Here is a 27,041-nt window from a genome sequence, read left to right as displayed (position 1 = left end):
AACCTCCTTCCCTCCCTTTGACATCACTGAAGAAGCAAAAGCAAGACTTAATGACTTTTTAATTAAAAACCCTTCAGGTTGTTCGCAAGCAAGGTTGCAACAATTATTGAACGCACACAAACACACACCTGAATGCCATGTTCCAGAACTGCTTTCTGTGCCAGCTCTAAAACATGACCTTAAAGGCATCTTACTTTGTCATATTTATAATACTGTTTCTCTCACGTTTCCTGTCCTCATGTATTTCATTGTATAAGGGACATCCGGTTATATTTGTGTTTACTACAAGCCCCATGCACAAACACAAAGCGAGAGAGACTGCTGCAATTGTACATTTCTAAATACTTTTAAAAAATTGTTTATCTGCATCCACGAGAAACTAGCTTTTTGTTTGTTTTAATGGCAGAGAAGGCCGGCTCCTATGTTCTTAAGAGAACCCTCTGTTGTCCCGAGTGCTCATCTGGAGGCTGGGAGTGCAAAGGGTGTTCTGGCATCTATGAGCGCTAAGCAGACGCAGAACACAAGTGCTCAGATGGTATGAGGTCATAAGCCTGGGAGGGGTAGGGTGGCTTCGTGAAACATTCCCCGAAGGATGGGAGATCCGCAGTGGCATTTGTGCATCTCCACAATGCAAATGCAACAGCAATACAATAAAATGCATATGAAACATACGTGCAGACTCACTACTTCTTCCCCTTACAAGCGAAATTGTAAAGCAAGATTTGCTTTTTAACCCGATTCGAAAAGCATTTGGCAGGGCCTCAGAGGACCAGATCAAATTGTTTCAAGGGCTGGATCTGGCCTGCAGCGTGCCAGCTGGCCCTTCTTATTCTACGGAAGATGCAACTCTTCACAATTATATTCCTCTAGCCCAGCCCAGCTGCCATGTGTAATATCGATCCCTAAATCCTGACGAAGTTCATTGCAGCACTGTCATTATTTTGGTTGCTTAGAAAATTCCAACCAGTGATTCTAAAAAAGTTTTCTTTCTTTCAGAGATGCTTCTTCATTTTCATTTACTCCTGTGCATGTTGGAATAATTTCGAGAGAGCAAAAAAAACCAACCAAACCAAAGAAAAACGAATCTGTAATTTTCATTTTTTTTTATTAGCTTCTTGTTGGCAAGCATTACACCTGGGAATAATATTGCACCAGGCATTTTTTTAAAAAGGTTCTGCCACAGGGATTCTTATTATTTCATTCCAAATTCAATGGAAATACTTCTAGCTGTATTTTTATCGCCATAGGTAATATTTGGCTGCTTGTTTTATAATGCATGGAAAGAAACAGTTCTCATAACTGTCTGAAAATAAAACCAGGGGCAGAAGAAGCCTGATGGTACCTCAATTATTTTAATACTGCTTGCTCACTGATTTATGAAAACTAGGTTAGATTACATGATGGTAGCTTTTCCTCTGTCCAGCTGGACTTTAACAAATCTGGGTACAGTCTAGAGAGAACTTCTCCTACGCAAACGTCTCTTGTACTGTTTCTTATTCGTTTTGGTGTAGCTTACGCATGAGATAATTCACACTGGACTGGAGCCTCTGGCATGTTCCCAGTGGTTTGTAATAGCACTAGACGGATTAAACACAGGTTAAAAACCAGGAGACAATTTTTAGCACTTTACATTGTACTATGTGAACACCACGGAAAACGTGTCCTAAATTGTGAGGGACAAGGGATACAGGGAAGTCCCTCCCATCTTAAGTTCCAGCCCATCACCAAGCGCTGGAGAGAGTAAGGAGAGCTCTGCCTCCAGCGGAGAGTCAGGAAGTGGTGTCCGAGGCTCAGGCAGGGTTGTGGAGCCCATGCCTCAGGTGGGACAGGAAGTTGGACGCACGGGGGGGAGGCCAATCCCCCCAACTCCCGAATTGCGACGCAAACGTAGGGGGAAGAGGTTGGGTCTGCCAAAGTTGTGGTGCTGGAAGAAAACGCGCCAATCGCCATTCGGGAGTTCTGACACCTCACCTTAAGGATGCATTTTTACTGCTCTGAACACTGTAAATAATCAGCACTTAATAAAAGCCTTAAAAGACCATGCTGGAGTCGTTACTCTAGAGTAGCCATACCAGGCCCTCTGACAGCAACTCCCGAATCTTTTTTGGCTACTTTGGAGTGCAGCGATGAGCGCTCAAGAGGCTGAGCATTGGAGGCTGGAGGCTGAAGCAGCGAAGCAGGAGCTACAGACCCTCACAGCGCACGCACAGCAGCAATTGCATGCCGCTCAGGAGGAAGCGCGAGGGGCGCAGGAGGAGCTGAACAAGCTGGTGGACCAGGTGAGGACAAAAGAGGAGACTGAGAAACAGCTAAGGGTGATGGTATTAGACCTGCAGAAAAAGTTGGAAGAGGAGAAAGCCGCTAGAGGTGGGGGGGCACCCCAGCCGCAGCTAGTCCAAGTGAGAAGGGGACAGAGCCTAGTCACCAAGTTCAGCGGAGACCCGAGGGAGTACCTCGGATTCGAGACTGAGATAAATTATGCGCTGGAATTGCATGCAGCAGAATTCCCAGATGACGCGCACAGAGTCTACTTTATCATAGAGCATTTGACGGGGGCCGCCCGGGAATGGGTAAGACCGCTCATCGCGCAAAAAAATCCTTGCATGAAGAACGCAACTTTATTTCTAGAAGCTTTAAAATTAATGTACGCTAGCGACAGTGAAATGGAGGCCACTAAACAGGAGCTTCATGACCTAACACAAGGAAAATCGACAGTTAGAGACTACTGGGCGAAATTCACCATGCTGGTGCACAAACTGGGGTGGGATCTGAACAGTGAGCCAGTGAAATCAGCCTTCTACCTAGGTTTGCATGCAGACGTTAAGGATGAGCTGGCAAGAGGTCCTAGACCGCAGACTATGGATCAGCTCAGCAAAGCGGCGCTAGCGGTGGGGGTGAGGCAGGAATCCAGATGGTATGACAAACAAGCGACGCGCGCAGCAAAACCTTGGTTCCCACGCTCTCAGGACAGACCACATCACCAAAACCCACCCCAGGGACCGCGCCCAGACCAAGCCCAGAGCCGGAACCGATGGAGATCGGGGGAGCGCGCGCGCGGGCTTTTCAAACCCCGGCGGCGCCAAAACGCAAGGAGGGAAGAGGAGGGAATTGCTTTCTCTGCAACTCCCCCCGGCATCGCGTCAGAGACTGCCCTCATCGCAGGGAGTGGCAAGGAAAGGCGGGAACGGTTGTACCTTCCCCCACTGACGTAGCACCACAGCAGGGAAACGAGACAGCCTGGCTGCAGGAGACAAGGGGCAGCAGCCAGGCACAGTCAGCAGTGAACAGCCCCAGCCCGCCCACCCGCACAGAGAGGAGCAGAGCCAGCCCACCCCTCCCAGAGCAGGAGTGGTTCTAGAAGTCACGCTGACGCTCCCAAATGGCTACCCCCTGTCAGTCCTCGCCTTAATTGACAGTGGGGCATCTGCCAACTTCTTCTCGAGAAACTTTGCAGAAGAGCACCAAATCCAACTTCTGCAGCTGGATTTTCCCCTGCATGTGGCCACCATTGATGGCAGAGAGTTGCTGGGAGGGGCCATCACTCATCAAACCCCCCCCATGAGAATGACGGTGGGAAGGCACTCAGAGACACTGGCTTTCAACGTCACGACCATCTCAGACCCCCCCATCGTTTTGGGAATGAGCTGGCTGGCGCGCCACGACCCTTCCATAAGTTGGCACCAGAGATGCATCACGTTTGGGTCGGACTTTTGTCTGGAACATTGCATGCAGCACCAACCAGGGGAGGGGCCTCCGATAGCCACGGTGGCCACCATGCACGTCAAAGGGGGTGAGGCGATACCCAAGCCGTACTGGGACCTGCAGGAGGTCTTCAGCGAAGCGGAGTCCGACCACCTACCCCCACACAGGCCTTTTGACTGCCAGATCAACCTGGTGCCAGGGGCAACTATACCCCCAGCCAAGCTGTACGCCATGTCAGACCAGGAACTGGAGGATCTGCGCGCTTTCATCGACAAGAACCTCAAGCGGGGGTTCATCAGAGAAAGCAAGGCAGCAGGGGGCAGCCCGGTCTTCTGGGTGGACAAGAAAGACACGCAACAGCGCCGCCTGGTGGTGGATTTTAGACGGCTGAATTCGGTGACAGAGCCAGTGGCTTTCCCCATGCCCAGAGTGGATGATCTCCTGACAGCGGCACGCAGGGGCAAGATTTTCACCAAGCTAGACCTGAGGGGGGCGTACAACTTGATCAGGATCCGGGAAGGCGATGAATGGAAGACCACGATGTTCACGCCTCTGGGCTCTTTTGAATATCTGGTGATGCCCTTCGGGTTGCAAGGGGGCTCAGCCTGCTTCCAGGCCTTCATGCACCACGTCCTGGGGTCCCTCCTCTTCAAGAACTGCCTGGTCTTTCTGGATGACATCCTTATCTATTCCAATGACCCAGTGCAGCATGTGAAGGATGTCAGGGAGGTGTTGCAGCGCCTGAAGGACAACCACCTGTATGTGAAGCTGGAGAAGTGCAAGTTTCACACCAAGGAGGTGGACTTCTTGGGCTACAAGCTGTCAGACAAGGGACTGGCAATGGACAAGGACAAGGTGCAGACCATCCTGGACTGGCACAGCCCCAGGACGCGCAAAGATGCCCAACGACTACTAGGCTTCGCTAACTTCTACAGGAAGTTCATCCAGAACTTCTCTCGGGTCACGGCTCCCATCACCGACTGCCTGAGAGGCAAGCAGAAGTTCAGGTGGACACCAGAGGCACAAGCAGCGTTCGAAAGCCTCAAGAGGGTGTTCGCGTCAGACCAGCACCTGTTCCACGTGGTGCAGGATGCGCCCCTACGCCTGGAGACAGATGCTTCTGATAAAGCTGTGGGAGCGATTCTGTTGCAACTGGACGCCAACAGAGAGTGGAGACCCTGTGCCTTCTTCTCCAGGAAGCTGACCCAGCCTGAACGCAACTACACAGTGTTTGATAGGGAACTTCTCGCGATCCACGCGGCGTTCCAGCACTGGCGACACTTCCTGGTGGGCGCCAAGCACCCCATCCAGGTGTGCACAGACCACAAGAACCTGGAGTTCTGGAGAACGGCCAGGGTGCTCAACCAGCGGCAGATACGGTGGGCAGAGTTCTTCTCGAACTTCAACTTCTCCATCCACTACATCCCGGGGGAGCAGAACGTCAGGGCGGATGCCCTCTCCCGCAAGCCAGAGTACATGGAGGAGGAGTTGCCACCAGCACCCAGGCACGTTTTCCCCCCATCTGCATGGTCATGCGGTGCAGCAGTGGTGAGCGAGGCAGAACTCACAGCACTGACGGCAGCGGATGAATTTGCCACCCGCATCTTCAGAGACCTGAGAGGGGGGAGGGAGCAGGCCAAAGACTTTGAGGAGAAGAGGGGTTTGCTTTTTTACAGGGGAGCCCTGTACCTCCCGACCAAACAGCTGAGAGGTAAGGTTCTCAAGCAGATGCACGACAACCCAACGGCGGGTCATTTCGGAAGGGACAAAACCACTCACCTAGTCATGAGACACTTCTGGTGGCCAGGGGTGCGGGAGGATGTTCGGGATTATGTCAGGGGATGTGACACCTGCCAGCGAGCAAAGGTGGTCAGAGCGCCACCAGCAGGTTTGCTGGAGCCATTAGCCACACCGCACAGGCCGTGGGAAGTAGTGTCCATGGACTTCATCACAGACCTGCCGTCGTCCAGGGGCAAGACCGCAGTGTTGGTGGTGGTGGACCTCATGTCCAAAATGTGCCACTTTATACCGTGTGCCAGGGCGGTCTCGGCAGAAGAGACGGCCAAACTGTTTGTGGACCACGTATTCCGACTGCATGGATTGCCTTTAAGAGTTATTTCGGATCGTGGCCGCCAATTTGTTTCCAGGTTCTGGCGACGGCTCATGAACCTCCTGCAGGTGGAGGTCAGCTTGTCGACGGCTCGGCACCCGCAGACCAATGGACAGGCGGAGCGGGTCAACGCCATTCTGCAGCAGTACCTGAGATGTTACGTCAGCCAGAGGCAAACGGACTGGGTGGATCGCCTGCCACTGGCAGAATTTGCCTACAACAATGCGGTGCACGTCTCCACAGGGGTGTCGCCCTTTAAGGCCAACTATGGGCGCGACCTCAGATCTTTCCCGGAGAGGGAGGGGGAGGAGGAGGAAGAGGGCCCACAGGCCGAGGAGTGGGCAGAGGACCTGGAGACGGTGCACCAACAGCTCAGAGAACACTTGGAGAGGGCCAAGGAAGCGTATAAGAAGGGGGCAGATCGCCACAGGCGGCCGGGAGAGGTCATAAGGGTGGGGGACAAGGTTTGGTTATCCTCGGAAGGTCTTCCCACCAGGGGGCGATGCAGAAAGTTAGCACACAGGAGGCTGGGCCCCTTCACGGTCACGCAACAGGTCAACCCGGTAGCCTTCAGGCTAGCACTGCCGGAGGACATGAGAGTGCACCCAGTGTTTCATAGATCACTGCTGTCGCCGTACAGGGAAAGTACCAGGTTCAGGGACAGCGATCAGCCTCCAGAGGGAGGGGGGGAGACGGGAAACGCCCGACAGCTCAATGAGGCAACTGAGATTTTAGACTCAAGGAGAGGGGTGAGAGGACTGGAGTACCTGATAGCATGGGAGGACACTCCGCCATCCCACAATGAGTGGATACCGGCCACGGAAGTACCTGAGGAATTTTTAGTGGAAGAATTCCACGCCCTGTTCCCCCACAGGCCCAAGCCCTGGCACATGGAAAGGGAGGGAGAGGGGGAGGAGCAGGAGGAAGGGATAGCAGGCAGCAGCTCCCCATGGAGATGGGAAGCGGAATTTGAGGACACGGAAGAAGAGGTGTGGGTTTCACCGAGGTCAACGACGTCAGAGGCAGGAGAGGACTGGCAGAACATTTTTACTCCCACCAGCTCTGATGCCACTGACTTCTTGGGATTTCCGTCTTCTCAGGGGGAAGGAGAGAGATCGCAGGATTGGGGGGAAATTTTCACACCCACAGGCTCGGATGCCACAGACTTCTTGGGATTTCACTCGTCCCCAGCAAGCAGAGAGCCACTGGGGAGGAGGAGAGAGGAGCCTGGGAGGGGGGTGGATGTGAGGGACAAGGGATACAGGGAAGTCCCTCCCATCTTAAGTTCCAGCCCATCACCAAGCGCTGGAGAGAGTAAGGAGAGCTCTGCCTCCAGCGGAGAGTCAGGAAGTGGTGTCCGAGGCTCAGGCAGGGTTGTGGAGCCCATGCCTCAGGTGGGACAGGAAGTTGGACGCACGGGGGGGAGGCCAATCCCCCCAACTCCCGAATTGCGACGCAAACGTAGGGGGAAGAGGTTGGGTCTGCCAAAGTTGTGGTGCTGGAAGAAAACGCGCCAATCGCCATTCGGGAGTTCTGACACCTCACCTTAAGGATGCATTTTTACTGCTCTGAACACTGTAAATAATCAGCACTTAATAAAAGCCTTAAAAGACCATGCTGGAGTCGTTACTCTAGAGTAGCCATACCAGGCCCTCTGACATAAATGTAATTATTTCACAGTCCTTCCAAGGATGCCCTCTTGCGTCACCCTTTGTGAAAATAAAAAATAAAATAAAAGTTTCTTTGATGGAATGAGCAGGCACATGCAAACATTTCCTCACGACGTGACGGGAGATGAGAGAGGCCGGAGCATGCCCATTCTCCGGTCCTTAGGAATCCATAATAAATATTTAAAACAAAAATATATATATCTATGTATATATGGAGAAAGAGAGAGATGCAGAAAGATTCTCCAACGTTGTTTAAGTGGAAGCCGGTCTCCAGTCTCTTAATACAGTACCTTGTTCTGAGAAGCTACTACATAGCTTCTAGACAGTAAACAAACAAAAACGGGGAAAGAAGGGGTGAAATCAGTCGTCCGTTTTCTTTGCCGGCCTACAGAAAGTCCAGTTATGTTCCACCGTATTTTCATTGGCTCGTTCGCTCATGTGGTGGACCCTCGTGTTTCGGATGGTGAAGCCTTGCTTCGTGATGTACTCCATCAGGTGGACCCTGAGGGAGACTTCTTGGTGGTAATCGCAGGGCCCAAACGTGAAAGAAACTTGGCAGTCCCTCGTGTCCATCATGTGCTTGTTCCACTTGGTGAAATAGTTGGAGATGCCTTCCAGCAACGAGTGGACCTTGGTCGTGATGGTCAGCTGCGTTATGATCACCGCCACTGGGTTGGAATATTTCGAGAGCTTGCGAGTGCTGGAAAGCTCCACCACTTCCTCAAAGGTATCCACGGGATACAGAGGCTTGGGCTCGTTAAGACACTGTATCAAGGGTTCGATCTGGTAGAAGTCCGCTTCTTTTCGAAGCAGGTCGAATTCCTTGAAGTCCAGAGGCAGAGTCAGCTCTGACGTCCGTAAAAAGTTGAGGACGTACCGGAAAAGCGGCCCGTCCCGGTCAATGAAATAGTTGCCCTGCGAGTCCCTGGCAGTGGGGAAGCCTCCCCGGAACATGGCCCCCAGCATCGAGTCGGGGTACCTCGTGAGCGTGGTGAGCGACGTCGTGTACAAATGGCCACCCACATTCAGAGTGACCGGCTCTGTCATCTGCGGAAGGGGAGAGGAGAAGTTTCAGAGCTCTCACAAGCCAACGTATGAATATCCCATTAAGTACCTTAAACAACCATTTTAAAAATCACTGCTTGTAAAAACAAGCAAGCAAGCAAGCAAGCAAGCAATAAGAACTGCACTTTCCCCCTGTATGGGGGCATTATTATCCAAAGGGTAGAGCCCAACTTGCACTCATGGAAGAGGTGGTGATCCAGAAGAACAGAAATGGAGGGGAGTTTTGCTGATCTGCCTTTCCTCCTGCAGCTCTCCCTCTCGCCACCTGCCACCCTGTTCTGGAGGGTCCCTAGCTCAATTTTCAGTTGGCACAAGGAGCATAGCTGCCAAGTCTCCCAGTGAAAAATGTGGGATCAGCAGCGGCGCGGCACCGGAAGTGGACATGCGTAGAAGCAACTTCCGGTGCTGGCGCCGGCCGATTTCCGGTGCCCATACATGGGTAGTGCGGCACCGGATGTCGCTTCTACGCATGTCCAGGCATGCGTAGAAGCGACTTCCGGTGCCACGCTACCCATGTCTGGGCACTGGAAATCGGGCGGTGCCAGGACCCAAAATGGAGCCTCACTGGCAGGTAGGAAATCCGGGGGATTTACGGGATTTTTTCCAATCCGGGCTGCCAGCGGGAAACAGTTTAAAATACGGGGGTTTCCCGCAAAAAACGGGAAACTTGGCAGCTATGACAAGGAGGGAGCAGGGGAGAGAGGACAACCCCCCCCCCCATTGCCTGTCCTCTTAGCCTTGTCCCCTGAATCAAAAAACCCTTGTCTGAGCCCAAAGGCACCAACTGGATTCCTCCCCTAATAAAAACGGAATGAGGCAGAACCGTAATTATTATCTGCCTTTCAATTCTATCTGGAACACAACTGTACCATCCTCTGGGACGCATTCATCTAGCCATATAATCAGCTGCTCTCTTGGGCCGAGGAACAATTGCCGACGGGTGACCGAAAGCAGCCACCTATCAGTGGCACAGCATCTTACTCATCCCACATCGCCCTGGCTCTGCGTCCCATTCTCACCTGACCTGTCATTTCCTTTTGAGATCACAGTGCAGCCCCTGCTGCTCATGTGCAATTATTTTACTGCGCACAAGTGTCCCCACCTCTTGTCCAAAGAGGAGAGGAAGGTGGGCAACCAGGTGAAGGGAGGCGTGACTGCCTCTTTAGGCCTTATTTACAAAAGCTGCAAAAAAGTACCGGTAAGAGGTGCAAAAAGGGTACTTGCACCCCAGGATCAGTCGCAAACCACTGTTCCCTGTGGCACTCCTGGCACACAGGCCACATTGGTTTGCACCCAATTTTAGCTCTACTCGGAGCAGAGCCATTGAAATCCATGGCCATGGCTAGCTTAGGCCCATTTGTTTCAACTGGTCTACTATTAACCCTACTGGGCTTTATGCAATTCTGGTACCCCCCCTGGAAGCTGCACTAAATGGCTCCATGCGGCCAATTTCAACCAAGAATGAGCTCACTGTGCCTTTGTCCACAATGCTGCACAACCCTTTTGGAGATTTTTTTTGTGACAATGTGTGCATATGTCTGGAAGGGAGGGAACCTGCTTAGCCTTTGCAGTGTAGCCCAGCAGGCTAGAAAGTCTGGAATCAAGCACAATGCCTCTCCCCTCCCCCGCCTTGCTCTATGCACATTCAACATATACTAGGCAGAAATAGCTCAGCCGAACACACAAAAAAAGAAACCAATGCCGAGAGGACCAGCGGCACCAGACTTGAGTAAGGATCTCTTTTAGGTCGAAATAAAAGAGCTACATAACAAACGAAATGCTGAAATGAAGAGCCAATTAGGAGAAATGCGTGACTTGCCCAGAGAAACCCCCCGGGATGAGTCAATAGAAATAGCAAAATAAGGCTCCTTTAAAATATTATACTGAAGCTGGAGATAAAACTTTCTGGCTGCAAACATCAATGACTTCTTGACACTGAAAAAACAAGGCCAGGTTGGCATCATGCAGGGGCAGATTCATGGACAAACAAGCAGGACATGAGAGTGCTTTTGAGTCAAGGTGAGATGCTAATCTAATTCTTCCATTGCCCGCGGCATGGTTTTTTGAAAAGGATGCTTGGCATTAGGAGATTCACCTGTGCAGGCCTTATTAAGTGAGATTTCAGCTGTTCTAGTGCATTAGGAGCTATTGACGGATAATGCCCATTCTTTCAAAAGAAAAGAGGCAGAGATGAAAACTTTCTCAGATATGAATATAGTCTCTAGGATGTAGGCAAAGGACACCTGGGGTTTGCTACAACTGGAGTATTACAGTCGTTTTACAGTCGTCAACAGCTATTAGTCAGTCAATCACCCATTTCCACCACCCTTCTGAGTGATACCCCTCCCCACCCTTTCTCTACATATAAGCGCCTGGGGACTTCTATTTCAGTGTATCTGAAGAAGTGTGCATGCACATGAAAGCTCATACCAAATTAAAAAACTTAGTTGGTCTTTAAGGTGCTGCTGGAAGGAATTTTTAAATTTTGTTTCGACTACGTCAGACCAACACGGCTACCTACCTGAAACTAGAACTACCGGGTATTTGGGCAGCTGTAATCTTGGTTTGAGGAGCCATTTGGTGCCTAGCTTATATTATCTGAGTTTCTAACATTGCTTAAAAGCTTCAATGAATGTGACTTTCGTGCATAGCTGCCAAGTTTTCCCTTTTCCTGCGAGGAAGCCTATTCAGCATAAGGGAATTTCCCTTAAAAAAAGGGATAACTTGGCAGCTATGCCTTCGTGCTGGAAGAAGCTTCTCCACCCCTGCCCGCAACTGTCAGAGGAAATCTACTGGCCAAATCTTTGACTATAGGTGTGTAGCTAACAACACATACAGGGTGTTACTACTGGAAGAAATGGGAGCATTTGCATGGGGCCAGCTGTGTGGTAAAGAAGCACAGGAGGGCAGATTTAAACACATGTGCACAGCAGACACACAGAGATCCCCTGGGAGAACTTGGCTTCCCCCCCCCCCACAGCCCAGCCGGCATACTTACTATATATCCCCAGTCTCCATTATCCATCTGTTCCAATGCGCGAGCTGCGCGAGCCTGGGTTTATCAGAAGTCTTTTGAAAGTTTATGCAACCCACAACTTATTCCTCCCTGGTGGGGGTGGGAGAGACAAAAAAGCAGAGCAGATTATGAGCACTTTCAAGGTGGAGAAGAGAAAGAACAAGAGAGCGGTGTTTCTACCCCTTCAAAAGGCAGGCTCTTTGCCTGCGCCTCGGATTCCAGCTACAAAGGAACTCAAGTACAATCACCTGCAAAAAAAAAATATTACCTTCCCGCCACTGACCTCCTTGCATCCTTTGCAGCTGTAGAGAGGCGCTGCGCCTCGCAGGGGAAAAACCTGAAATCATTACGCAGCCGCCTGAGTTAAAATAATGAGCACTTGGTCTCTTGAAGGTGATCCACACTTTTTAAAAATGGTCCACGTAATTTTATCTGGGCAAAAGCAGGCGGTTTTCAAAGGTTGCCCCGTACAAACATATGCCAAGGGAATCCTTCGCTCTGGACATGTGAATCGATGGCATGGATATACACCTCGAAATCCCCCTGCCCCAAGCTGGTGGCCTTTAGATTAGGGTTTCCCCAAACTTGGCCCTTCCAGCTGTTTTTGGACTACAACTCCCATCATCCCTAGCTAGCTGGACCAGGGGGGTCAGGGATGATGGGAAATGTAGTCCAAAAAACAGTTGGAGACCCGTGTTTGGGAAACCCTGTTCTAGATGTTTTGGTCTACATAAAACAGCCATCGGGCCTAGTCAGCACGGACAACGTTCAGGGATTGAAGGGAGGCAACCCAGCCAAATGGACAGGGTATAAATAATAAAATTATAATTATGTAAGTCCAATAACATCTGAAGGGTTCCAGGATAGGGGAGGGTTTGCCATTAACCCATGTGTGTCCTGTACAGGAGCTCATCGACTGGAAATGAGCCCGCACTGAGAATCAAACAGCAATAGCCACTGCCATGGGCTAGAGACAAAACAACACACAACCACCAGCTTCATAAACTTTATTATTTATTACCAGTCTTCACCAGCAGGTCCCAGGGCGGGTTACAACCATTAAGAAAGGAGAGGAGAATTAAGAAGTTAAAACATAAATTATGTTCACAGTAACTGGGTGCGGTGCTGAAAACACACATCTCAGATGTCAGAGGCCAGGATAAAGTGCTGCTCCCTCAGCATTCTCCAAAAGCTGTACCGTGAAGACTGCCATGGGAAGGGGGCATTCCACAACTTAGGAGCTGCCACAGAGAATGCCCCTTTGCCAAGCCACCTACCCACACAGTGTCTGAGGGTGGTGGAACAAGCATGAGGGCCCCCTTTGCTGATCTTAACACACAGCCCAGGCTTTGTATTTGAGGGCAAATTGGTACTCCACTCCCACCGATTTGGCATTAAAAACATTTTTTTCAGTCTGATCTCTTCCTACTCTCTAGTCATGCAGAAAAGATTTTAAAAAACAACAACACACAACCATAACAATACCACGGTTTTGTCCTTGGAGACTTTAGTAACTATAGGGAGCTCAGAACCGGAAAAGCATTTGCTCTTCAGCTTCAAACTGGGATCCTTTGCGAGTGCTTTGGAAGAATGCGGCTTCCAGTACAATTGTGCAATATAATAGGGGCTCTCAAGTCAGCAACGCAGGGGGGGGGGGAGGACAAGACGCTCAGCTTCTTTGCAATCTCACAGGAATGGCTAACTACAAACCGGTCCAAACGTCGACCCACATTTCCACAGGCAAACATGAACTCTCCACAGTAAAAACAAACCACCCTCTGCAAAAATCCATCTCATTAGTTGTAGCAATCTTTATTTCCAGCCTTGACATAACTGGCTCACCATCCTTTCATAGGCAGATGGGTTTGGGAAGGGGCAGAGATAAAATAGAAGCAGCTAAAATAGGGGCAGTTGACCTTTTTCGGCCAGAGGAACACACACAATACACACACTCTCCTCTAGAGAATCTGTGTGAATCAGAATAGAATAGAATAGAATAGAATAATAATTTATTGGCCATGTACTAATATACAGTACTTGGAATTTTGTTTCGGCTACATTGCAATGTAAAAGTACTTTATACAAAGTGTGCAGAACACTATTTCAAGATCGCCAGCAGAGTGACTTCAGAACAGGTTGAGGTGGTTGTTGGTGCCTCTGGCGCCAACTGAATGGCACTAGTTGATAATGCTTGACTTTCGAACCTGACTTTCTCTGGAGCAGAAGAAGATGTTCTCTTATATTCAGTAATGTTCTGTAAATTCTTCCAAAGACTAGCTGAGTCCCCAGTTAAGAGAAAGGTAATTGCCCCTCTCTACCCATCAAACGATTGATCTGATGACTGGTTATTTGCATCCTCATCAAGGCACTGTATCTACTTTGAACACACACACCCCTTTTTTTGCTGCCACCCATATTGGGGGTGGCAGGGAAGACCAGAAAATAAATGTTTGGAAGGGGGAGTGTCCAGATCAGGCCGGGACTAAGCCACCCCAAGCTAAGACCAACATCGCCAAATGGCATTCTGGCACAGTAGCTTTGCCCACAATCTGTGTGACATATTCAAATCGTACCATGCCATTGGTTGTACCTACTACGTAGGACTGAAAACACGCAGAAGTTGTGTCAACATCAGAAAATGTTCATTTTATTTATTTAACAAAACTTGTATACCACTTCACCATAAATAAAACCTCTAAGTGGTTGGTTGTTTTTATATGCTATCTAGGTTTGGTAAAGGTAAAGGGACCCCTAACCATTAGGTCCAGTGGCGGACAACTCTGGGGTTGCGGCGCTCATCTCGCTTTACTGGCCGAGGGAGCCGGCGTACAGCTTCCGGGTCATGTGGCCAGCATGACTAAGCTGCTTCTGGCGAACCAGAGCAGCACATGGAAACGCTGTTTACCTTCCCGCCAGAGCGATACCTATTTATCTACTTGCACTTTGACGTGCTTTCGAACTGCTAGGTTAGCAGGAGCAGGGACCGAGCAACGGGAGCTCACCCCGTCACGGGGATTCAAACCACTGGCATTCTGATCGGCAAGCCCTAGGCTCTGTGGTTTAACCCACAGCGTCACCCGCGTCCCATCTAGGTTTGGTAGGCTTGCCTAAAGAAAAAGGTTTTCAGTAGTACAGTCATACCTTGGAAGTCAAACGGAATCTGTTCCGGAAGTCCGTTCGATTTCCAAAACGTTCAGAAACCAAGGCAAGGCTTCTGATTGGCTGCTGGAAGGTCCTGCAGCCAATTGGAACCCGCGTCGGACGTCTGGGTTCCAAAGAACGCTCGCAAACCGGAACCATCACTTCCGGGTTTGCAGCGTTTGGGAGCCAAGACGTTTGAGTCGTAAGATGTTCGTCAACCAAGGTACAACTGTATAGTGAAGGCAACTGACTGATGTCAACTCCTTGACTAATTTTGAACCAAGAAAGCAATCCATGTAATCCATGAAAGCAATCCATGAAAACAAAGAAAGCAATCCATGTAATTGTCACAGCCAGGCTCCCCTCTAGATTTGGGAATTGAGTTCTCCAGTCTGTTGAGCAGGCAAGTGCAGATGCCTTGGCTCCTCAGTTCCTTACAAGAGCTCTGAGGCTTAAGCAACACACGGACTCCCAACCCTGTGTGATTGAGAACCCAGACCATGCAAGGTTGCATATCATGAGAGCACCTGGTGTGTACAGAGGCGGGCTCCCCGCTGCATTCATACCTTCAGACCCAATAGCAACTGTTTTTTAGAAAGCTAAAGGGGGAGCAAACATGAGGATGTGGGGCTAATGGATTTCACCGAGAGATCTCCATCTTTGCCCACCGTAATCCAAGCACCTTGTCTTTAAAGCACCTGTAAGAATCTATTATTCCTCTTTTCCCCACTAAGACCTCACTTTGCGAAGCGGGTGGAGGGAGGAAACAGCTTGAAGGTTTAGTTCAGTGGTGTCCACACTTTTTTCAAAGAGAGCCAGATTTGATGAAGTGAAGGGTTGTGAGGGCCAACCATACGGCCGACCAAAGTTGTTGAGGGTTTTTTAGGATCTTACCCCAGGAAATAGGCCCCCGAAATGGACTTTGGACATGCTTGGTTTAAGCCATGGGTAGGTAAACTAAGGCCCGGGGGCCGGATTTGGCCCAAATGCCTTCTAAATCCGGCCCGTGGATGGTCCAGGAATCAGTGTGTTTTTACATGAGTAGAATGTGTGCTTTTATTTAAAATGCATCTCTGGGTTATTTGTGGGGCATAGGAATTAATTCGTTCCCCTCCCCCCCAAAAATAGTCTGGCCCCCCACAAGGTCTGAGGGACAGTGGACCGGTCCCCTGCTGAAAAAGTTTCCTGACCCCTGGTTTATGCGAGCTTTCTATTGCGAGCCATGTTTTCTGAGAACACAGCTTATGGCGAAACCATCAACCATGGGAAACAAAACTGAAAGTTTTTGATGAATTCACTGCAGGAGAAAGTTTACTGCGGACAACAGAGGGAGATAAAGAACTATCCCACTGGAAATTAACCACAGTCAGATGTTGTGGGCATTTTCCTCCAGTCTTCCTTTGAGAAAGGAAGAGCAGTAAGTCTGTCGGCATCAACCAGCTCGGCTTTTGTGACTGGTTCCCATTCCCTTTAATGACCCCATATTGGCATTACAAGATGCCTAAATCACTGCTCTTTGCAGGGGAAGGAAGATTTACATCTTCTTGTCTCCTCCGCAGGCAGAAGAGACAGCATTTGATCGCCAGCCTGCTGCGAAGCACCAGAATGAATAATTTATCAAAGCAATTAGTTCAGGCAAGCCTCTTCCCATCCGTTTGCACAGGCAAAAGGGAGGCGCAGACAGCAGATGCTTCATTGATTTGGTGTAGGTTTCCAGGACTGCTAACAATCTAGAAATCTGGTTAGAAAACGTTAACACTTCAAGGAAGGAACAAAGTTATGCACAGCGACAATCGCATGCAGTTAGAACATTGCCTTTTCTTTTTTTAAACAAGCTGACTCCGCCAAACAACCTTAGCCTGGAAATTCTAGGGCTGTACAGTGGTGCCTCGCTAGACGAATTTAATTCGTTCCATGGGTCTTTTCTTATAACGAAAAATTTGTCTAGCAAATCCCATAGGAATGCATTGAAATTTTTTTGATTTTTTTTTTTGCCCATAGGAACGCATTAATTGAATTTCAATGCATTCCTATTAATAATTGGAAGAACAACGTTTTTTTTTAAAAAAATCTTTATTCTTTTTTTAGACTTTTCTTTCAAAGTTTTTTTCTTTTCTTTCCCTTCATTTTCACGATCAAATGTTTCTCCTGCTTCCCAAGGGAGGGGTCCACCAATTTTGATGGCAGTGGGGGAGGGGAGGGGAGGGGAGAGAAATGTAAATCAAGCACAGTGCTAAGGGTACAAATTGTCCTCTTCCTGGTCATCAGATTGATTATCTGATGAGAGAGAATGATGACCCCACAGATCTACACAGATAAGCTTGGGGGGGACGGACGACAGACGAACTGTGTGCTTTTGTGCATGACAGCGAATGAAGGACCAGCTATTTGCAAAGCACAGATGGCCTGAAATTGGGGGGAGGGGGGAGAATGTAGATTGTGGGCAGCCTGAATCTGGCATTACATGCCTGCCAAGCAAGTACCCTACCCTGGACACAGGGTGTTGTAGAGGTGCAGGGAGAAAACTGCCATGGTGTTAAAACCCATACTGCTCCTCAAAGCAACCAGCGTACCTACACCCAACCCTAAAAGGAAGGAGGGAAGCTAGGTGCTGAAAGATGGAAATATGAACGGTCAGGATTCTGACCAGCTGTCGACAAAATAATTTTAAGCTCGCGTCTAGAAATCTGAGCTGGTGCTTCGCTTTGTTTGCAAAGGAAAAGGTAGGAGGACACACGCGTAAGCTTATCAATGGTACAGTTATTATGCCTCTGCAGCGATCCCCTAAAGTGATACCTATGTGGTTTTCATTACACAAGGCCCAGCTTGTGCAAATGTCAGGTAATGATTCACACACCGCTGCAAAACCTTTCGACAGAATAAAAACGAATGAAAACAGAATTAGAGTGATCAGTTCTGTTAGTTACAGAGATAGAGCACAGCCTTAAAGGTAAAGGTAAAGGTAAAGGGACCCCTGACCATTAGGTCTAGTCGTGACCGACTCTGGGGTTGCGACGCTTATCTCGTGTTATTGGCCGAGGGAGCCGGCGTACAGCTTCCAGGTCATGTGGCCAGCATGACTAAGCCGCTTCTGGCAAACCAGAGCAGCACACGGAAATGCCATTTACCTTCCCGCTGAAGCGGTACCTATTTATCTACTTGCACTTTGACGTGCTTTCAAACTGCTAGGTTGGCAGGAGCTGGGACCAAACAACGGGAGCTCACCCCGTCGTGGGGATTCAAACCGCCGATTTTCTGATCGGCAAGCCCTAGGCTCTGTGGTTTAACCCACAGCGCCATCCACGTCCCGCGTCCCGCCTTACAGTGAGTCAAACCACTGGTCCATCCAGCCCAGGGGTAGGGAACCCGTGGCCTTCTGGGTGTTGCACAACTACAGCTGTATCATCGACCTCTGCCAGCTGAGAGTTGTAGTTCAGCAACATCCAGCTCACGGTCTTTCACCTTTTAACTGGAGGCACCAGAGACTGAGCCTAGGACAAAGCCATGTGTCCTAACACTGAGTGTGTCGGCTGCTCCCAGATTATCGCAAATGGATGATGTCCTACCTGTATGAACAACTACTCAGAGGTACCTTGGCTTTTTAAAACCTTGAAGATTTTACAAACAATACAAAAATGGGAATTTGAAAGAGATTTTTTTTAAAAAAAACACCAACCAACTGAAAAGGAGGCTGTAATTTTCCTTGCACAACTCCATGCACAACATTCAAGCTGTTTGCAGAATGACAATTGCATCCCATTATACTAAGATCCCTGCCTATGGCACCAAGATATTTTATATATGTAACAGATGGGAGTATGTGTCCTAGCTCCAAGGAGAACTACATCAGCATTTGTGCTGAATCTCTCCCTGCATGAGCATTTTTGTTTTTAAAAAGGAAAGGAAAGGAAAATGTTCAGAGAGATTAGAGTTACAAAAGAACCTAGGCAGCATAAGTAGTCAGAAAGCATCTAAAATACAGCAACAAAAGCATACCATTTAATGAGCAGTCTTTAAATGCTTTCAATGACCCACCACTTGGCTATTTAGCACTACTCTAGTATTGATTGTCTTTGTCCATGGAGTTTTCTTGGCAGGGATACTGGAGCGGCTTGCCAGTTCCTTCTCCAGGAGGATCACGTTTAGTCAAAACTCTCCACTATGACCTGTCCACCTTGGGTGGCCCCGCATGGCATAGCTCATAGCTTCTCTGAGTTATTCAAGCCCCTTCGCCACGACAAGGCATTGATCCATGAAGGGGTCAATGTATGTAGTGATGTATGGAAGTGAGAGCTGGACCATAAAGAAGGCTGATCGTCGAAGAATGGATGCTTTTGAATTCTGGTGCTGGAGGAGACTCTTGAGAGTCCCATGGACTGCAAGAAGATCAAACCTATCCATTCTGAAGGAAATCAGCCCTGAGTGCTCACTGGAAGGACAGATCCTGAAGCTGAGGCTCCAATACTTTGGCCACCTCATAAGAAGAGAAGACTCCCTGGAAAAGACCCTGATGTTGGGAAAGATTGAGGGCACAAGGAGAAGGGGACGACAGAGGATGAGATGGTTGGACAGTGTTCTCGAACCTACGAACATGAGTTTGACCAAACTGCGGGAGGCAGTGCAAGACAGGAGTGCCTGGCGTGCTATGCTCCATGGGGTCACGAAGAGTTGGACACGACTAAACGACTAAACAACGACAAAGTATTGATTATTTTTAAGCACATGCCTTCAATTTGTTCACCTAGCCCCCTTTATGGTGATAACTACTGTACTATAATCTCATCCTGTTTCAGACTAATGGGCTGCATTTGTGTTTTCACAAACAGCTGGAAGGGTAGCTACTGTTTTTGCACTGTTTGTGACTTTCCCTGCACGGTTTTCTCCCTTCTGCCCCAGGCTGAACATTAATTAGGGCTTGTTTTCAACATTATGATATTATCACCAGCTAAATATAACGATATTCTGATATATCACAATGTCTGAAATAAGGACGCAGCTATGTAGAGGCATTGGCTGGCTTCACGGTTTTCCCCACATTGTGGTTTTTTTCAGAGCGCACATGAAATTCACAATATGTTGCCAGCTCAAAAACTATGAAACCGACATCACAGTATGGACTTTGAACCGGTTAAATTGATATATTACCCAATCCTACTGAGCATGTGGGCAGGGTTCACAAATACTCCTTGAGTGGTATTCAGCTAAGTTTTACTCATTACTGAAGGTAATGAACTTAGCTTAGACATGGATGATGATGATGATTATGATGATGATGATTAGAATTTATATACCACCCTAAACCCGCAGGATGCTTTAGCTTAGATTCCTGCATTGCAGGGGGTTGGACTAGATGACCCTTGGGTCCCTTCTAAATCGAAGATTCTATTATTCTATGTTCATTAATTCAGTGCAATCCTATACTTACCCGGGACTTACTTCCAAGCTAAACGTTTACAGTCTTGTGCTGCAAGTGGGTCTTACCCTGTTCCACAAGGGTTCTTTAAAAACAAAAGCCACATTCCCATCTACCCACTGAAACAGGGAAAGCTCGAAATGTTCAAAATTCCACAGACTCAGGCCATATGCTGGTATTTGCATCATGACTACTACTATGTAGACCAGGGGTCAGCAAACTTTTCCGCTGGCAGGCCGGATCGCCCGCATGCAGAGCGCATGGACGCGCTCGCGGGAGCACGCACACCCTTGCACACACACCTGCCACTCTTTGCCCGCTGGCTTTCAGAGTCATGGCGGGGGAGGCGCTTCCTGCAGCCAATAGGAAGTCATGGCTGTGTCCTGGAAGTTGGTTTAGCTCCACGCGGGGACTGACCGAGCGGGCAGAAAGGGCCGGGGGCCAGCTTAAAGACCCCCTTGGGCCATATCCGGCCCACGGGCTGTAGTTTGCCAACCCCTGATGTAGACCATCTGAAGACTTTCTTTAATGAACGGAGGATGAAAAGCTGCAGTGTTTTGTGGACGGTGCCTTGCACCTCCCAAATGCTATGGGGTCTGATTTACTAGCCATTGCCGTCTCCCACGGCTAAGCCAACATGGTGCCTTCCAGATGTCTTTGGACAACAGCCCCTGTCAGCTTGGACAATGGTCAGGGATGATGCATGTTGTAGTACACCTGGAGGATGCCACTTTGATTACCCCAAATATATAAATAGGTAGAACTAATTGATGGGACGCAGGTGGCGCTGTGGGTTAAACCACAGAGCCTAGGGCTTGCTGATCAGAAGGTCGGCGGTTCGAATCCCCGCGACGGGGTGAGCTCCCGTTGCTCGGTCCCAGCTCCTGCCAACCTAGCAGTTTGAAAGCATGTCAAAGTGCAAGTAGATAAATAGGTACCGCTACAGCGGGAAGGTAAATGGTGTTTCCGTGTGCTGCTCTGGTTCGCCAGAAGCGGCTTTGTCATGCTGGCCACATGACCTGGGAGCTGTACGCTGGCTCCCCCGGCCAATAACGCAAGATGAGCGTCGCAACCCCAGAGTCGGTCACAACTGGAACTAATGGTCAGGGGTCCCTTTACCTTTACCTTTAGAACTAATTTGGTGGCTAAAAAGAAAGGCCACCTGCTATCTAATCCAGCAGGTACCTGTCCATCACAACACGTATGGGCATAAGCTTAACATGAGTCAACAGTGTGATAGATAAGCTAATGCTAGTCTAGGCTGAATCAAGAGTGTCCCGATCAAGGGAAGTCATAACCTTGCTCTATTCTGCCTAGGTCAGACCACACTTGGGAGTATTGTGTCCAGTTCTGGGCAGCACAATTTAAGGAGGATACTGACAAACTGGAACATGTAAAGAGGAAGGCAACCAAGATGATCAAGGGTCTGGGAACCAGGCCTTATGAGGAACGGTTGAAGGAGCTGGGTACGTGTAGCCTGAAAAAGAGGAAACTGAGAGGATGTGTGCTAACCACCTTCAAATATCTAAGGGCTGTCACATGGAGGATGGAGCAAGCTTGTTTTTTTCCTGCTCCGGAAGCTGGGACCCAAACCAATGGATTCAAGTACAAGAAAGGAGATTTTGACTAAACATCAGGAAGAGCTTTCTGACAGTAAGAGTTGTCTGACAGTGGAACGGTCTCCCTCTGGAGGTGGTGGACTCTCCTTCCTTGAAGGTTTTTAAGCAAAGGCTGGATGACCATCTGTCATGTATGATCTAGTTGAGATTCCTGCATTTCAAGGGCTTGGACCAGATGTCCCTCGGGGTCCCTTCCAACTCTGCAAATCTATGAATCAATGAATATCATACTACAGAACAAGCAGGGCTGCAAAGCTGATAATTTGGCTAACGAAGACAAAGACAGAGGGAGCCCCCTTAGTTAAGCAGGACCTAGAACAGGCATGGGCAAATTCAGCCCTCCAGATGTTTTGGGACTATAGCTCCCATGATCCCTAGCTAACAGGACCAGTGGTCAGGGATGATGGGAATTGTAGTCCCAAAACATCTGGAGGGCCGAGTTTGCCCATGCCCAGGGTGGATAAAAATCAATGATTTTTTTAAAAAAATCAAAAAAATCGGATTTTTTTGATTTAAATCGGATTTTTTTGATTTAAATCGGATTTTTTTGCTTTAAATTGGATTTTTTTAAATAAAATGCTTTTTGAGGAAAGCATATTACCATCCAAAGGTTATTCCATCATGAAATAAAGATTAGTTTTTTTAATTATGTAGTATAAGGTTGTATATGTTTAATTTTGGGGGTAAATAAATTCCATTAATCCATTCACCTCTTCCAGAGGTTTTTGTAAGATTATTGGGCAGTTTCTCTGCCTACAAGATATTATCACAGGTGCTTGGTTTACTTTTGCAGTTCTCAAAACTGAATTTGACTCAACAGAGATCACATGCCTCTTCTTCACAGCAAAAATGTTATAACATGAACAGAGTTGAGAAAAAGACCTTAATCCTATTGTTCTACAAACCTATGAATACAGAAACAACCCCTTCAGTGCTAAGTTTCAAGAAGTTCAGTGAATAGAATAGAAACAATATTTTTCTGATTGTTTGGACAGTATTTAAGTTTTTCATGTGTAGGCTGGGCTGACAGTCTAAGTTTCTTAAAATATATATATTTTGTTTTTGTTTAGCCAAATTAGTTAACAAACATGGATGTTATTGTTTCAGTTGAATAAATCTATTTAAATTGTTATTATTAAGGTAATGATTATTTTTCTCCTTCCTAAGTACAACAGTAAAGTTGTCCAAATATGAATGATTAACCTATTAAACTGGGGATAAAAAACTAATATGAAAAGTTGTTATTCTAAAAATCTTCATCTACTTGCATAATAAAGTTATACCAGCAAGAATTAGTCTTTATGATTTAAATCAACTATGATTTAAATCAAGCCTTACTGACTAGTGATTTAAATCATGATTTAAATCGTGATTTAAATCAGTTTGATTTAAATCAAATCCACCCTGCCCATGCCTGACCTAGAACATTTACAGCTTAGAAGGAAAGTACCAGGATCTTGAACTGGACTGAACTGGAAAATGTCATGTATGATCTAGCTGAGATTCCTGCACTGCGACACAGTATGTTCCTACCTCTAGTTACAGGTAGGTAGCCATGTTGGTCTGACGTAGTTGAAACAAAATAAGAAAAAATCCTGCCAGTAGCACCTTAGAAACCAACTAAGTTTGTCATTGGTATGAGCTTTCGTGTGCATGCACACTTCTTCAAATACACTACTTCTGACGTTAATATGGAAAGAATTGATGCTTTTGAATTATGGTGCTGGAGGAGACTCTTGAGAGTCCCAAGGGCTGCAAGAAGATCAAACCTATCCATTCTTAAGGAAATCAGCCCTGAGTGCTCACTGGAAGGACAGATCGTGAAGCTGAGGCTCCAATACTTTGGCCACCTCATGAGAAGAGAAGACTCCTTGGAAAAGACCCTGATGTTGGGAAAGATGGAGGGCACAAGGAGAAGGGGACGACAGAGGATGAGATGGCTGGACAGTGTTCTCGAAGCTACAAACATGAGTCTGACCAAACGACTAAACAACAACATGGAAAGCAATGTGTGTGCACTGAAATCGTTCTGCACAAAACTGAATTTTTGTAACTGGCCTTACATACCCCTTCACATTTAAACGTGGCAGTAGCTATTTTGTTGATTGAGAGATGGCTAATGGAGAAAATTGGAATCTTCAGATCTCCATGGTAAGAAAGCCAAAAGGAGCGCTACTAAAAAGTAAATGTTTGTGAACAGGAAATTTCAGGATACATAGCTTCTTCTGTCTTGGCAAAGCTGCAGTGATAAGAATGCATGCACTTGCTAAAATTCTCACGGAACGCACAGTCAGCAACTGTCCCCAATGAAACCTGGTAATCCCATGGAATCTTCCATCAATGGATGCCTGAATTTTGTATATTGCAACCCGCAGTTTGAGAATGCACTTATACTCAGCCCAAGCAAATGTGGCGATTTTCTAAACAGCATGGAACCATCAACAGATGCAAAACACAACATTGAACCGTCACTGGGAGACCATGCTTCAAATCTCATTTACAGTCAAGTGTAGGCGTCAGGGAAATCTTTTGGCCGCAGTCCACTTAATAACTGAAAATATGAAGGCTGCTTTAACTTCAAAGGCATCACATAGCCACATATAGAATTAGGGCTTCTGCCTTAGAACAGTAAGAGCAGCAGAGGGTAATATATTGGCAGCTGCACTTATGCCAGTCCATATGTTTGCATGACACTATGAAGTAATACCCAAGGTTTCACATCTGAAAGCAAAGCCAGCCCTACCATTAGGTAGGGAGAAACTGCTGGACTCGGGCAGCAGATTTTGTGATTCTATAAGGCCATCAAATTATCAGTTATTTGGCTTATTATAATTCACGCCACTATGGTGGGTACCATTTGGATTTTCTGCCACAGGCTTCAAAATACAGTACCTTGGTCTGTTTCTTGATTGGAAGTGGTCTTTTTTGACAGCAGTTCCCCCTGTGGAAATATGTGACCATGTGCAAAGCAGACTGACTGGCACAGGCTATCATTTGGAATTCTGCTTATACGAAGCAATGCATCTGAGCTAGCTAAACCAAAGTGACTGGGGAAACCCAGCCAGATGGGCAGGGTATAAATAATAAATTATTATTATTATTAAATTCCAAGAACCAAAAGTGACTTGGTTGCCATAGGTTATAATCAAGGAGGACCTGATTTGGTTAATGTTAGTTCACATGTTGATTATTTCACATGTGAAATAATTGTTTCACGAACAGCAGAAGGGCACTGCACAATTACAGAACAGAAAGTGAAAGATATATACAGTAGAACAGTATTTGCAGCCCTGGATTGTGGGTGGGTTACCAGCAAGAATGAAAACATGTTGTGCCTGAACCAGCAAAAGACTAAACAAGAAACCCTATTAAAAATGCTTCCCCACCCTTCAATCTAAATAAGGATCCTCTTCACCTTCATTTCCAAACACCACTACCTTCAGAAGTGGAAAGCCATAGAGCCACAACACAGAGAGGCAGCTAAACACTTACTTGGGTACCCCAATGGGCTGAAAGAATCATGCTACTGAATTTTTAAAAATTAAAACAGCACAGGGACCCTTCTTCAACACATGCTTTTCTCCACCTTTCAGGGGAATAACTCCACCAAAAAACAGAGGTCCTGGCTATGCTTCAAACTGTCACACATAATACCAAGAATTCCATCTTCCTACAGATACTACAGAAGGATCCAAGAATCCTGGCAGCACACACATTAAAACAAAAAATTCTGGAAATCATCCATCCTTCAGAGCCAACACACACAGAGAGAACTTTAGGTATTTTGCACTCTAATCCCAAGCATGTTTGCTCAGTGGGACTAATTTCCTAGTAAGTGTAATTAGGATTGCAGCCTTAATGACATAATTCGCATGCTCCTACAAAAAAACCAAAACAAAACACCGAAATAAAACAAAGTCCAATATCCAGACTGTACCATGTGATCGCTAACACAGAAAAGTATGCCTAAGTTACCCATTAGCATGTACTGTACTGCAATAGCCCAGAGGATCACTCTTTAACCTCCGTTCCCGTGAGAAGGACGGAATGTGTAACATACGGAATGTGTAACATTTATGTGGTAGCTGCCCGCTATGTCGAATGATCCAGTCGAATGATCTTCAGACACATCCTGATTACCCACTTAATAAGAAGCCAGGCATCCTGACAAATCCCTAAACAGCCACACACCAGGCGTCTTGCCTGCACTCTCCTTACCCTCCTGAAAAGGGACCCAGGCGTCCTGCCTGCCTCCTCTCCTGAAAAGGGACCCAGGTGTCCTGCCTACACTCTCCTTTCCTTTCTGAAAAGGGACCCAGGTGTCCTGGCTGCACTCTCCTTTCCCTCCTGAAAAGGGACCCAGGCGTCCTGCCTGCCTACATCCTGCCTGCTCCTCCCTTTTCTCTCCTGAACAGGAACCCAGGAGTCCGGGCTGCATCTCCCACCCCTCCTTTGTAAGAAGCCCGGGCGTTCCGGTCTCCTTCCCTCCTCCCCTTCGCCGCGACGAGGAAGCCAGGCGTCCCGAGGGTGCAACAACCGCGGCGCATCCCTCCTGGCAGTGTCCCCCCCCCGGCGGCGCCTTCCCGCCATTTTATGATGCCCCGACCTCTGCCGGTACTCACTCGGGAACAGCCGCGCCTCGGGGAAGCTCGCTACGTCTCTTGGCGAGTCGCGCGCGCTCTGCGCTACTCCCGGGCCGGCAGCGACAGGAGAGCGCGAATCCGGCGGCGTCGCTGGCTCCTCCCCGGCGCCGGCGCCTCCTCCTTCCTCCTCCTCCTCCTCCAGGGCCTGCCTTGCTCCGCGAGGCCTCGTGCAAGTTGGAGGGGCGGCCTTCCTAGGGGAAGGGCTGGAGAGGAAAAGGAGGAGCGGAGCCGCGGCGCTCTGCTACGCGTCCGCGGGGTCTGGCGAGGCCTAGGCTGGAGGAGAGTCAGTCACTCTCTCCGAAGCGAGCCAACAGCAAAAAAAATCCCTATCATCCTAAGCAAATTGATTCGGATGCCGAGTTCAGCCCTTTCATTAAAAGCACACAGTTCCCTTAGGTCTATTGGAATGAGAAATTATTCACCTGCAGGCAGAAGGACAATGAGGGAGCCAGCCTTAACTAAACCATTCATCTGGCTCATCCTTCACTTTTTTGAGAATAATTATCTTTGATAGGGCTGCTCATAAATGCTTGAATAGGCATTAGGGGCTTAAATGCAAGGGTCGGGAACCTTTAGCACGCCAGATATTGCTGAACTACAACTCCCATCAACCCCAGTAAGCTAGGCCAATGGGCAAGGATGGTGGGAGCTGTAGTTCAGCA

The 27,041-nt window shown here is 48.1% G+C and overlaps 1 protein-coding gene across 1 annotated transcript; it reads right to left on the bottom strand.

The window, feature by feature from the left end:
* Nucleotides 1-1,088: 1,088 nt before the first annotated feature.
* KCTD6 (potassium channel tetramerization domain containing 6) lies at nucleotides 1,089-26,487 on the bottom strand. Its single transcript, XM_060271283.1, has 4 exons — nucleotides 26,359-26,487; nucleotides 11,546-11,653; nucleotides 7,472-8,529; nucleotides 1,089-1,663 (listed from the first exon to the last, which is right to left on the bottom strand). The coding sequence occupies exons 2-3, from the start codon at nucleotides 11,570-11,572 to the stop codon at nucleotides 7,843-7,845; spliced, it is 714 nt and encodes a 237-aa protein (XP_060127266.1). The 5' UTR covers nucleotides 11,573-11,653; nucleotides 26,359-26,487; the 3' UTR covers nucleotides 1,089-1,663; nucleotides 7,472-7,842.
* Nucleotides 26,488-27,041: the final 554 nt, after the last annotated feature.

This window comes from Zootoca vivipara, chromosome 2, assembly GCF_963506605.1.
Source record: "Zootoca vivipara chromosome 2, rZooViv1.1, whole genome shotgun sequence".
Lineage (NCBI taxonomy): Eukaryota > Metazoa > Chordata > Lepidosauria > Squamata > Lacertidae > Zootoca > Zootoca vivipara.
Note: the sequence above shows the minus strand (reverse complement) of the source record. Positions and strands in the feature narration are given on the sequence as shown.

Excerpts from the sequence above, each read along its gene's own strand:
- KCTD6 (XM_060271283.1), bottom strand. The coding sequence starts at position 11,572 with ATGGATAATGGAGACTGGGGATATATA. Across the intron at positions 8,530-11,545 it reads ATGGAGACTGGGGATATATA|ATGACAGAGCCGGTCACTCT; the intron begins GTAAGTATGCCG and ends CCCCTTCCGCAG.